The sequence below is a fragment of the Triticum urartu genome, chromosome 3A (genome assembly GCF_056163025.1).
Source record: "Triticum urartu cultivar PI428250 chromosome 3A, HENAU_Tu73, whole genome shotgun sequence".
In the NCBI taxonomy this organism is placed as follows: Eukaryota; Viridiplantae; Streptophyta; class Magnoliopsida; order Poales; family Poaceae; genus Triticum; species Triticum urartu.
This window is the reverse complement of record NC_141875.1, coordinates 550,329,362-550,341,532: the sequence shown is the minus strand read 5'-3', so window position 1 is coordinate 550,341,532 and position 12,171 is coordinate 550,329,362. Positions and strand designations below refer to the sequence as shown.

At 48.2% G+C, this 12,171-nt stretch overlaps 2 protein-coding genes across 3 annotated transcripts; one reads left to right on the top strand and one right to left on the bottom strand.

Annotated features, from left to right (window-relative positions):
* The first annotated feature begins 4,738 nt into the window (after positions 1-4,738).
* LOC125548705 (uncharacterized) lies at positions 4,739-6,882 on the top strand. Of its 2 annotated transcripts, none has more exons than XM_048712257.2 (7): positions 4,739-5,137; positions 5,216-5,684; positions 5,768-5,887; positions 6,038-6,103; positions 6,252-6,317; positions 6,419-6,475; positions 6,554-6,882. In XM_048712257.2, exons 1-7 carry the CDS (start codon positions 4,896-4,898, stop codon positions 6,704-6,706), a joined length of 1,173 nt encoding a protein of 390 aa, XP_048568214.1. In that variant the 5' UTR covers positions 4,739-4,895; the 3' UTR covers positions 6,707-6,882. The 2 variants fall into 2 exon arrangements, with proteins under 2 accessions (XP_048568214.1, XP_048568215.1); XM_048712258.2 differs by having other exon boundaries at positions 4,741-5,137; positions 5,780-5,887.
* Positions 6,883-9,306: 2,424 nt separating this feature from the next.
* Positions 9,307-10,437, bottom strand: LOC147980481 (uncharacterized). The gene is made up of 2 exons (XM_087516895.1): positions 10,057-10,437; positions 9,307-9,711 (listed from the first exon to the last, which is right to left on the bottom strand). The coding sequence occupies exons 1-2, from the start codon at positions 10,435-10,437 to the stop codon at positions 9,448-9,450; spliced, it is 645 nt and encodes a 214-aa protein (XP_087373021.1). The 3' UTR covers positions 9,307-9,447.
* Between the last annotated feature and the right edge of the window lie 1,734 nt (positions 10,438-12,171).

Below are 12,171 nucleotides of genomic sequence, written 5' to 3'. Positions count from 1 at the left end.
GCCATGTCGCGGTTAGCTCACAACCCTCTTCATTTTCATACTGTCCACCATTTCCTACTCCTAATCGCAACTAACAACACTTGTGCTTCATTCTTAGGACCACCCAAGGGACGCTGAGTTTCTCAAAACACCCATTCAAAACTACAGCCAGATGTTGCACATCTTCTCCTTTGGGTTGGCAATTGAGAAGCATGCCATGGGCTCAAGGGAGCCTCTTAGTTATCCCATGCCAGACTTCCCCGGGACCGCGGACGTCGAGGTCCTTGATGGCCCTGACAAGCCCTTCGTGAAGCTCTTCGACAAGCCATTTGACCCCGTCCATGATAGGAAGAGGAAGAGAGGAGGCCTGATGGAGGAGGAGATCAATGTCTTTTACAGCATGACAAAGGCGGTGAAGGAGGTGGCAACAGCCATCAGGGAGTGCAAGCCCCTCGACGTCCACCCTGACCTATATGGCGCTGTCATGACCTAGGGTGACTTCAACAACGAGGCTCTCATGGCAGCTCTCAGCCACCTGCTTGACAACAAGGCCCAGGGTGTTGGGTTCGTTGCCATGGCAGACACTCACAGGGTGCTGTGGCTCAAGAGCTGGCTAGGCAAGCACTACTACTAGAGTAGTGCTGCCTGTGAGCGTGCATGATCCCCGACGGGGATGGCGGTGGCGACGACAACGATGACGATGATGCCATACATTTTGTGTAGCTAGGGCTTAAAAACTATTTGATGGTTTGTATATTTTGGTGAGGTGGTATATACTAACCCCTCACGCTGATGGTGAACTTGCGGTGGTAGGACGACACCCTCTTTTGTATGTGGTGGTAGGTTAACACCAAGGTAGTGCTAGATAGAACTTGCTATGCCGTATGATCATGCATGATTTACTTCTTCTCTTCTGCTCCATTGTTGTTTGTGTGCTACTTTGATTGCTACTTGTCTGCTCCATTGATTTGCTGCTTCAACTCTTGTTCTTGTGCATTGCTAGGGAAAGTGGTATGTCGTGTTCATCGGTAAGGCTCCAGGGGTTTACAGTTCATGGGAAGAAGCCAGTGCACAAGTGGCGTCGTATAGCAACAGTAGCCATAGAGGGTTCAAGACTAGGCAGGAAGCAAAACAAGCTTACTCCGACTGGGTGCGAAAGCACAGAGGCAGCAGTGTTGATAGTGGCAAGGTTGAAGATGTCAAGATGGATCGTCAGTTTGGACTGAAGCTGAAGAATTTCATCATCTTCGCATAGTTCATCGCCATTGATGTGTTGTGACGTTGGTGTGCTAGGTGTGATCATTGTGGGTAAGCTCACCAACTAGGGTACAAGGTAAGCACAACATGTACGTCGTATGCAACCAAACGCCGTGTTCATGTGTTGCCCGAGCCAATGCAGGCAACCAAACAAAGTGCACTTGCGTATTACCTAATGCAGGGACACTAAATGTAGGCAACCAAACAACTTGCAGATGACGTATTAGGGCCTGTTTTTGCTCAGCCAGGCTAGGTTGAGAAGTGTATGCGATGCAGGAACTGTTTACAATGGCAACCAAACACGCCCAACGTGATTATTCATGCATAATCTATTAAAATTCTTTAATTTGTATAGATGCTAACAGTACACAAGTCTGATGACCTGTGGGCACTGTGTAAAGGCACTCCATCCGTTTGGGTTTACAAGACTTGTTATTCTCGAAATTTGCAGGGGCACACACATGTTTTGCCGCTCGATTTTCCTCGCAATTCACGAAGTAGTTGAATCCCGCATGAGGGCGTAGTAAGTTTTAAGTTTCAATTGTTGAAACTTACGGCTTTTCATCTGAAACATGTGATTTTCTCGCTCACTCTTATCAAGTTTCATGGATAGAATTTTAAGATATTTTTTGTCGGTCATAGGCACAAAAATCGTGATTTTATTGGTCGCTCGCACTAAGTTTCAAGAGTTGAAACTCAACATTTATTTTCAAAATTCATCAAATGTATTTAAAATGGATCTTATTTGAAAGCCCTCATCACGAAAAACATAAATATGAGACTAGACTTAATTTGGACTTTTTATTCAAAAGATATAAAGTTTGAAATCAGAAGTCAAAAATGAAAGCACGTGCAAGAGACTCTGTGCCATGAAACCTGTGTGCCACAAATCCCCATCCCTTGTTAATCATGTATTCTTAGGAAATTGAGGTCCCCGTCACTCTTCGGGGTTGGCTCGGGCGAAACCTAGCCCCCTCCGCCCCCACCTCCATCTCCTTCACAACTCTCTTGCTGCAGCTTTGCAACCTAGATGAGCCAAGCCTCATGGATATGCGACAGTGAGCGGGATCTTTTGCGATTGGGCTACGTGGTATGGTGCCCTTGGACGACTGTCGAAAGAAACTCATACTATTGTATTCATGCGCTACGTATACCATATTTTGGGCCATATGTGCCTACATGTGCATGGGCTAAGAACAAGTTTAACCTATCCTCTATCCGTCAGAGGAGTAAATGGCCGAGTATCTTTAGAGGGGTATTTATCCTCTAACAATGAACGGACCTAACTGATCCCTTACATTCAGAGGAGGATATTTTTTTAGCAATTCTTTTAGCCTAGCCGCATGAACTTCAAACAATTGCACATTATATCATCCTCGGTCTTGGCCTTTTCTTAGGTCTTGGCAATTCTTCCTTCTTGGCCTCCTCTTCACCAAATTGATGATCAAACACCGAGTCATAGTTGAGATCTTCAAGCCCAAGCATATATGACGTCTCCAAAGATTGCAAGAATCCGTCCACGTTTATCTCCGCACTACAACAAACAACAACAAACTCCATCATCCTACGGACGCAAGCAATCACCGTGCAATGCATCCGCCAAAATGACAAACGCATTTTTTTACCTTGAATGCATTTCATCGACCACTTGGTGGCCATGGCCCTTGTAGCCAGCAGTGGCGGCCGGACACGCCGGAGCAGTGGTCATAGGGGTGGAGGAGCTGGACGAGGACAAGGCACTGGAGGGGTGACCTTCTTAGTCTTCTTCTTTGCTGCCTCCTCGGGAGTGCCGACGCGGTGGCCGTCAATTTCCTTGCCCGCTTGCTAGCGGCAGGAACAACGGGAGGGCGACCGCCAAGTTGCCGGTGATGGTTTTTGGTGAGGTGGATCAAATGAGATTTTTGGTGCATAACCTTTTTTTGGGTGCGGGTGTCGGCGTGGGGGTTGTTTTTAGCGGAGACGCGCCGTCGGCAAGGTTGTCAGAATCGTGATTCTGTAATACGATTCTACGACTTTACGATCCAAACTAACCCCTGTGATTCTACGGTTTTAGTTCATAGAAGCTACGTTTATACGATCTTAATAGTGAAGATTCTACGAATTGCGATCCTACCATCGGAGGTCCGATCCGATTCAAAATCGCAATTCTGAGAACCTTGGCCAGCGGCGTTGGCCGGTGGGGTGGCGGACAGGGTTTGGCTATCCATTCCAGCCAAAATCGAAAGCATGAGCGCTGGCTCCGGCGACTACGGATGGCAGCAACGGGAAGGGTTGGCCACTCGGGCGAAAGAGGAATGGGTGACATTTTTACTGGTGCCGCCGAGGTCGAGTATATTTAGGAGGGTTGGTGCACCTTTTGGGCCGGAGGAGGATAATATTTACTCCACTAACTGTTTGGGAGTTTGGCTAAGTATGGTTAAGCGCCTATTTTGCTCCTCTAACCAATTACATGGATGGGTTAGAGTTTCTCTAAGGGATACTTTGTCGGAAAACTATCATAGGTGTGTCATTCCTGGTTTCCTAAGGAGTCGTAACCTTACCGAACAAGTGAGATGTCATAATCTTGGAAGACCTGGGGAGCAGTAGGTGGAGGCAAGTCCACCGCCTTATACCACATGTATTTGGGTGCCATGCGAAACCAAGAAGGCCGTAAATCTACTCATATCGGTTTCAGGCCATGAAAGCCATATCACTTTGCAACGTCCCGCCTAGATCGACCATCTAGAACTCTAGGAGTTACCTCCCAACGCGAGGAGACCCTCTATATTAATATTAATCTCATACACCACGACGTGTTCGGGCGGTGGCGACGGTTTGTCATGTAGGGAAGTTAGGATGGCGGTCCTAGTGTATGGTGGAGGTGCCATTTCCTCCTGCCCCACTAGGGCCGTTTGTTGCGGACCTGGTGCCCGACACCTATATCCATCGATGATGGCATCATGACGTGCGGCATCAACGCTCCGGTGTGCGTGCTAGCGAGGGGTAGCGTGTATTGGGGCTCTTCTCTCGAAACTCCGATATGTAGCGAATAGAGGCTAGGTGGCAATCACTGGGGTAGGCGTCTCGTGTAGCGAATAGAGGCTAGGCGGCGATCACCGGGGGTATGTGGAACAGAAGTGGCTTCTGTTGTGGTGGCGGCGTGGTGAACATCTGTGGACGCCGTGCATTCCCGGGAGGTTAAAGGCCCCTTTGGTGGCTACCGGTCGTTGTTCGGTGGCTGCTTTTGGTAAGCTGAATAAATGAGAAAATTCCAACAGAAGTAGCATTTTGACAACATTTGGTTACATTTCAATCATATTTGGAAAAATGTTGGTGTTGGTTGAAATCTGGTTAAAACCAAATGAGTGAGCTGGTCTATTATATAGCTTTCCCGGTTGCGTAGCATAATTGAACAACAGCTAAATTCTTCTCAACATGCATCGAACTAAAATAATACTCCTACTAAGGAAAAGTTAGACCCTGATGACCATTAAGCGACCCTCTTTGTCCCCTTCCAATGGTCAGCCTCCCTCACACAAGTCCACTATAGCTTTGATGCTACAGCCCATACCACACTGTACCCTTCATATATACTCAGATTCCCCTCTCTCTTTCTCCCCCGTTCCATCCATTCCAACCTACTTCTACACCTCAAACCGCATCAAGATCCCTTCATCTCCATGGCCGACGAGTGGTGGAGTGGTTCACAGAGGAGCCACGGGACGTCGGCGTGCTCCGCCGCGCCACTCATGGACACGGGTCACGCAGCCACATGCGGCTGGACGTCCCCGGCCGCGGAGTCGACGAGCTCAATAACCTTCCAGGATCCCCACAGGAGCAGCAGTACTATCGCTCATCAGCCTTCATCCGATGCCGCTTCCTCGATTGGTGATGCACACATGGACTGGACGCACGCCTTCTTGTAAGTTGCCTTCCATCTTCCATCTTTCTTCTAGCTGCCCGTGCGGATGACTAAGGTCCTCGCTTGATCGAGTTTCAGGAGCGGGAGAAGCGACGCTAGCTTCCAAGCCGTGCTTCAAGACGACATGCCGGCGTCAATGACGACGAGGCCGTTATTTCGTGCTCATCAGCCGGCCGTCGACGAGGCCGTGATGAGCAATCCGTTCAGGGACATGAGCCACAGCTTCAGCTTGCTCGACCAGGTGCCTGCAGCGTCGTCTCCGTACGGCACGGCGCCACTGCAAGGCATGTTCGACAACGCCGGGGCGTCGCGCAACGTTTCGGTGTTGGGGGAGTGCCAGTCATCCACCAGCTACGACGGCACGGCGGCGATGCAGTTAAATCAAGCGGCGACGCAGATGCTAGGCGGTGGCGCCCAACTGCAGTACTTGTCCGGGTCCGGCGGCTACTTGCCTTTCGGCGGCGCCCCTCTATCGTCGCAGCTTCTCTTGCAAGCCCTACAGCCCAAGACCAGCTACAGCTCTAGCTCCAATACCCTCATGGCGAAGGTAATTAACCACATGGAGAATATTAGTAGTTTACTACCAGAGGCCATACAGCTAGGGTTTCGTTAAGCTATGCATAACCTCAGTTTCTCCTGCAGTCTGCCGAGCACGCGTGCTCACCGCCGGTGAGGAGAAGCGAGCCCGACTCGCCTGCCGCGGCGAAAAGGCCACGGATCGAGGCGCCGTCGCCGTTGCCCACGTTTAAGGTGCGGCCCGATCGATCCGAGTAGATTTGTAGATCTTTCTGCATTTCAGGGTCACTTTTTGTTGCTTCGATCGATGGCTGGTGTTTTCCTTTTGCGAGCATCGATGGACGATGACTTTTGGATTGCATAAAAATTTCTTTTGAGCTGCAGGTGAGGAAAGAGAAGCTAGGGGACAGAATCACTGCGCTCCAGCAACTAGTCTCGCCTTTTGGAAAGGTATTAGTTCTTCTTTCTGCTCTGAATCAACTCCCTATCTTTCCTCGCCACCGTTCCAATTATCGGAGAGAACAAGTGCTCTTCTACTGAACCCGTCTGAGATCGATAATGACCTAATTTATCGCTGGTGTCCTCGCATGCACTTTAGACCGATACCGCATCGGTTCTTCACGAGGCCAACGAATACATCAAGTTCCTCCATGACCAAGTTGCGGTGAGTGCCCAAAATCACCACGCCTGCCTTGCTGCGTCCACATTTCTTGTTCATATTCCGGAACATCGCTTATAAATTGCTCAACACTGAACTCCCTGCAGTCTCTGACCTACCCGTACTTGAAGAATGTGAACCCGTTGCAGCAGTTCCAGCAGAAGGTAAGAAACTGAGTTTATATCAATTTGTCCATCTTATATGTTTCTGTTGCTTGGCTGTTGATGACATTTGCTTGGTAGGGTTCCGAGAATGCGAAGGACGATGGTGGCGAGCCGAAGAAGGACCTCCGAAGCCGAGGCCTGTGCCTTGTGCCGGTAGCAACGACGTACACGGTTGCGAGCGAGACGGTGCCGGAATTCTGGTACCCAACATTTGGAGGCACGTTTAGGTAGAGATATAAGGTAGTTTTAATTAGCTTTCAGCATGTACACGTGCTAAGCAATTTGTACATGTCCAGATTACAAACAAACACAGTGTTGAGGCTAAAGCAAAGCAAAGGCGCATGTTGCTAGAGTACTAAGATAGTATGTATGTAAACGGTGATCATTAAACATAATATTAGTAGCTACCCTGTGAAGAAAAAGCAAATAGATAATGATCCAAGCAATGAAGAAATCAAAAGATATTAGGAAAGGCCAAAAGGGGAGCTATAATATAATACAAGTTTTAGAGTGGTTGGGCTTTTTTCGAACCGTTCGTTGATGTCGATCTAACGGCAGACAAATACGAAGTACTGGGTAGTACTCCGATGAAAGTACGCGAAAGTACTAAAACGAGTGGGGCCGGTACTCGTGACAAGGTGGGGACGCGTTTTAATCTAGGGGCAGTTTAGTCCTAGGAAAATTTGCACGCGCCGCCCCTCTCGTCGAATGCATAACCGCCGCCATGGTGCTACACATTCCACAATTACTCATCGGCGGCCTCTCTCTCCTCCAAGTCCACCGCAGTCATCTCCTCCTTCTTGCCGCTGCAACTTCGCTCCACTCAGGCAACCCCCCCCCCCCCCCACCCCCTCTTCCACGGCAGATCGAGCTGATGGCCGGCGGCGAGAACACCGACTTCGTGCAGATCGCCGGCGGCGACCAGGTCAAGTTGGCCAGGTTGAGGGAGATCCGTTCTTGGTTTGACAACACAAGGCAGATGAGTTGGACGGCAATGGCCACTCTCAAGAATTTGACGAAGAAGGAGAGGGCAAAGCTTTGCCCCCCGCCCGCACAACCGATTCACAAGATCGAGATCCTCCTCTGGGCGATGGAGCAGGCCAATTCGTCCAGCAAGTGGACCAGGCGGAGGTGGTGGGCGTTCAGATCCAGGGTAGAGCATCCACTGGATCAGCAACCCACCGTGCATGAGGTGCCGTTGCAGATTGTGCAGCCTCCAATCGAGTCACCGGAGACTCCGAAGCGCAAGATGAGGAGGACAGTGGTCGCGACCTCGCTTCCCCGCCGTTCTCCACGCTTCCCTCGCCGCTCTCCTCGTCTGAACGACGGCGGTAGCTATGTTTAGAGTAAGCTTCCCCACTCCTCATCTTCCTACTGCTCGTGCTTACATCGTGGTGATACTGATCGTAATAGCTCAGAGAGGGAATGCTAGATGGCATTTTAATCTCAATGAATTGCATGAACATTTGAGTACATGGATTTGGAGGATGGATTATGATGTATGTAAACCCTAGGCATCATATGAACCCTAGGAAAAATTAGTAATGTTCTAGTGGTAGACACTGAAATATTTCGGTACACACCGGTAGGCACTGAAATATTTCGGAACTGCCCTAGGGAAAATTTGTAATGTTGTAGTGGTGGACACTGAAATATTTCGGTACACACCGGTAGGCACTGAAATATTTCGGTACTGCCCTAGGGAAAATTTGTAATGTTGTAGTGGTAGACACTGAAATATTTTGGTACACACCGGTAGGCACTGAAATATTTCGTTACTACAATTTCAGTACACACCGATGCACACTGAATTATTTCACTACTGCAGTTTCAGTACACAGCGGTACACACTGAAATATTTCAGTACTGCAAATTCTATACAAAGTTGGCATTTTGTCATTTATGTGTGAATTAATCCATGCATCATATGGCCTAACTTTGTACATGAGTTTGGGTCAATTTCATGTCTATTTATTGTTAAAATTATTGTCATGCCATGAAACACAAGACAAGTCACTGACCCAAGCTTGCAAAGATGCCATATCAATGTTGCTGATATGAATATGCATGTTTTCACCAAGTCTTGTGTCTGAATTAAAACTGAGCATTTTTTCTTGATGGTATCCATGGATCTAGAACTCCTATGAATTTGCTCATGTTGGATGTTTTGTTCTCCATCATTTGTACTAGCATTCCGTGTGATTAGATGCCATGACAAGACCCCTGACATATTTATTTTCTTGCCTCCAACATCACATGTGTGTTTTGCAGGAAAAAACCTGGAGTTCACCAGGCTGGCTGAAGTTGTGAGGCTGGGAGGCTGATGGTGCTGCTACTGGCTGATCCTTCTTCTTTCAGTTTTTGTTCGTCATTTCTCAAGCCGTTGGACCAGGGCTACTTCCCTATGTGCTGTTAATGTATTAAGTAGTTCCTTCGAATTTGTAGTATTAGTTAGTTTGAATGTGGAAGTACCTTAATTTTTAGGAACGAAATGTTGCTATGTATGACCAAGGGTTTCATACCTTAATCTTTGGATAATTAATTATGTGAACTGTTGGATGTGGCGCATAACGAAACGCCTCTACCATTGATACTAGTTCAACATGTCGGTCCAATTAGAGACCAGCCACTACCATATAGAACAGTTAGCATTTCATACTACAACCTGGCACGTACAAAACATCACATAGTGGAAGCACATCCCTAAGCACCTTGCATTGTACAAGGTCTTAGAGACAAGCCTCTACCATATATAACAGTTATCATGTCACACTACAGCCTATAAAACATCACACAGTGGAATAATCATAGCTAGTAGAGCATTAGTTACCAGTTAATAATAGTTGCAATCCATCACAAGCAATAGTACCTAGATATGAGTAGATATAGGTACGGTAATACACGACAAGTACTCGCAAACAAGAGCTAACATAACAAGTTCATTTCACATTGATACATGGCCCACCCCAGTTCTAAATGAGGTGGATGGTGATCATCATCCTCAAGTCATGGCGACGGGTGTTCGCAACAGTGAGTAGGATGGCCTGTCCTACCCGAAGATTCTTGGCACGAAGGAACTTCTTCCACCCTGCCCTGCTCAAGACAGTGCGACCGTCCGTGTCCACTGCATAGGCACAGCTGGTGATGGAGCCCGTTCTGGTAAGGCGTAGTCCAGCAGCCATGCCTTCTTCGTCCGGGTCGATGCCACAGCTATCAAGTAACCTCTTAGGTAATTTCTGAAAACAGTTGACATGATATATGATCATGTCACGTGCAATTATCAACAAAGCATACACTTTAAGACACATATATCATTGGATTCAACACTGAGCATATATATCATCACATCACTACACTATATGCCAAGCATCAAATTACTACAGTAATTAGGCATATCATTAGATTACTGCGTACACTAAGCATATCATCGCATATTACTACACTACATGCATGTCATAAAATTCTTCACTAAATGAATTCTAAACTAGGCCTCTCATCACAGTACTACAACATGCATATCATACGAACTACTACACTAACTAAGCATGCATATCATGTAATTACCACACTAAGTAACATACCATGATATGCCGTTTAACATTCGTCCTTGTGAGGCGGGTCACGAATGGCTTCCCTAGGTAGTCTTCACGTAGCAGAAGCATGTCCCAGAGGTTGCCGATTTCCTCGTCGCCCAGTCTGAGTCCTTGGGCATACAAGTATTCAACAAGTGGGTTCTCATCATCATCTGAATCGTCATCATCTGAATCAGAACCATCTTCCTCCTCATGAACTTCATCCTCACTATCCGGAATCAAATTTAGATAGATAATAGAAATCCTGGGCCTATCTCTTCTGAAGGAGAAGCTGATCAATTCACCCCCACTAAGACGCATGCGGGCGATGAAACGATCCCAATCATCTCCTCCTATCTGGGTTATCTTTCGCCCCTTCTCGACCTGCATAGTGTATGGGCCCCCAAGAGCGTCGAAGGTCACGGTGTCTGCAACGAGCTCATTGAATGCCAATCTCACATGCATGGTACGATCTATGTAAGATAAAAACAAATAACAGACACAATACATTAGTGGAAATAGAAAAAAAACAAAAAAGAATGTACTGTCAGAAGGTTCATATAAATTGTTACCGCCGCAAAAACAAAAGAAGGCTGGAAGTAGATGCCGAACAACGTGGCAGTAGAAAGGCTGGTCCGGCACCGTGAGTTGCAGCGTCCACATTGTGCTTCCTCCATTCTACACAGAACATGTTGAACTCTAAGTTGAATTGTACATAGTACAATACAAAGATCATACATATAATAAATCATAGTGATAACCTATACTGGCAATGGCCAATCAATCTATTTTCTATCATCTACGTAATAAAGCAATGCCAATGACAATGGCAATGCCCGTCTCATCTAAACCTGGGAATAGTTCGGCATCCAAACTAAAACCAGTCCAATCCACGGCACACATCAAAACCAAACCAATCCAGATATTTTCATTTAGAATCTAGACCAAACCGAACTATACATGCTCGTCATCCAACCCAGTCCAAACCGTTTTCAACTTTTGGATTGAACCCAAAGGTTCAAACCGTGGACAAAGCCATATGCGAGGGCATGTCATGAATCTAGATCAGACATGGCGTCAAAGCTCGAGAGAGCTGACGAGCTCCGGCCGGCAACAGCGGCTCTTGGATTTGAAGCAGTAGTAGGTGGTAGTGGCGGCTCAAACTAATTGATTGATTTGGTCTCAAACCATAGAAACCAAATCAAGATCCAATCCAAAAACTAAGTTTCAGTCCAAACCAATCGGCTCAGATCCGCCTACGTAGGGAGACGCGGTTGGGGAAGGGAAGAAGAGGGGAGATCTCACGTACTTGCCGGAGTTGGCGGCGGTCGCGCACCGGCAGCGAAGAGAGGGGTCGTCGGGAGATGACGGCGGCGGCGCTGGTCGAGAAGGGGAGAAAGAAAGATGTGGAGTGGTCGAGACGGGGAGAAAGAAAAATGTGGTACATGTGGTGGCTCGGTTGTGTGGATGACAAGGGGACCCACTTGTGAGACCGATAGCAATTGATGGCAAACCACAGGAGGTGCATGACCGCGTGCACGACCGCCACGTCCCCACGTGGAATGGGGACGGCCGGGTGGGTGTGTCAAGTCAAATCGGCACCCGCGGCTTCTCGGTAACTCCAAGAGGCAGGAGCAGTGCATTTCTTCCCCAAATCGGGTAGAAAACCCTCGTCCTCTTCCCACCCTCTCTTCCTCACCACCTCACCACCCTCTCCTCCTTCCTCACCACCCTCCTCCCTTCCTACGCCTCCCTCCTCCTGTCTTCGACCGACAATGAAGCGCGGACGTGAAGATGCGGCGGATGAGCCGGAGGCAACCATCGGAGCAGAGCAGTCTGCTGCCGTGGCTTCAGCCATAGGTGGAGCGGCTGAGTCCGCCGTAGCGGCGGAAGCTGGCGGTGCAGCGACCGTTGTGCCTGCTCCCGCTGCCATCGCAGCCGTCGAGGCACCCGTCGGCGAGCACAAGGTCGGGGAAGATCTGGAGGAGGAGGAGATGAGAAGGCGTAAGCGCAAGGTGCATGACGAAATCGAAGAGCTTTTCGAGGAGAACACCATAAAGGAGTTCGATGTAGATTGCAGGAAGGGTAGCGACTTCGACGAGGATGCCATCGACGAGCTATCTG

Excerpts from the sequence above, each read along its gene's own strand:
- LOC125548705 (XM_048712257.2), top strand. The coding sequence starts at position 4,896 with ATGGCCGACGAGTGGTGGAGTGGTTCACAGAGGAGCCACGGGACGTCG. Across the intron at positions 5,685-5,767 it reads CCAATACCCTCATGGCGAAG|TTTCTCCTGCAGTCTGCCGA; the intron begins GTAATTAACCAC and ends GCATAACCTCAG. Across the intron at positions 6,476-6,553 it reads TGCAGCAGTTCCAGCAGAAG|GGTTCCGAGAATGCGAAGGA; the intron begins GTAAGAAACTGA and ends TTTGCTTGGTAG.
- LOC147980481 (XM_087516895.1), bottom strand. The coding sequence starts at position 10,437 with ATGCAGGTCGAGAAGGGGCGAAAGATAACCCAGATAGGAGGAGATGAT. Across the intron at positions 9,712-10,056 it reads ATGTTAAACGGCATATCATG|AAATTACCTAAGAGGTTACT; the intron begins GTATGTTACTTA and ends AACTGTTTTCAG.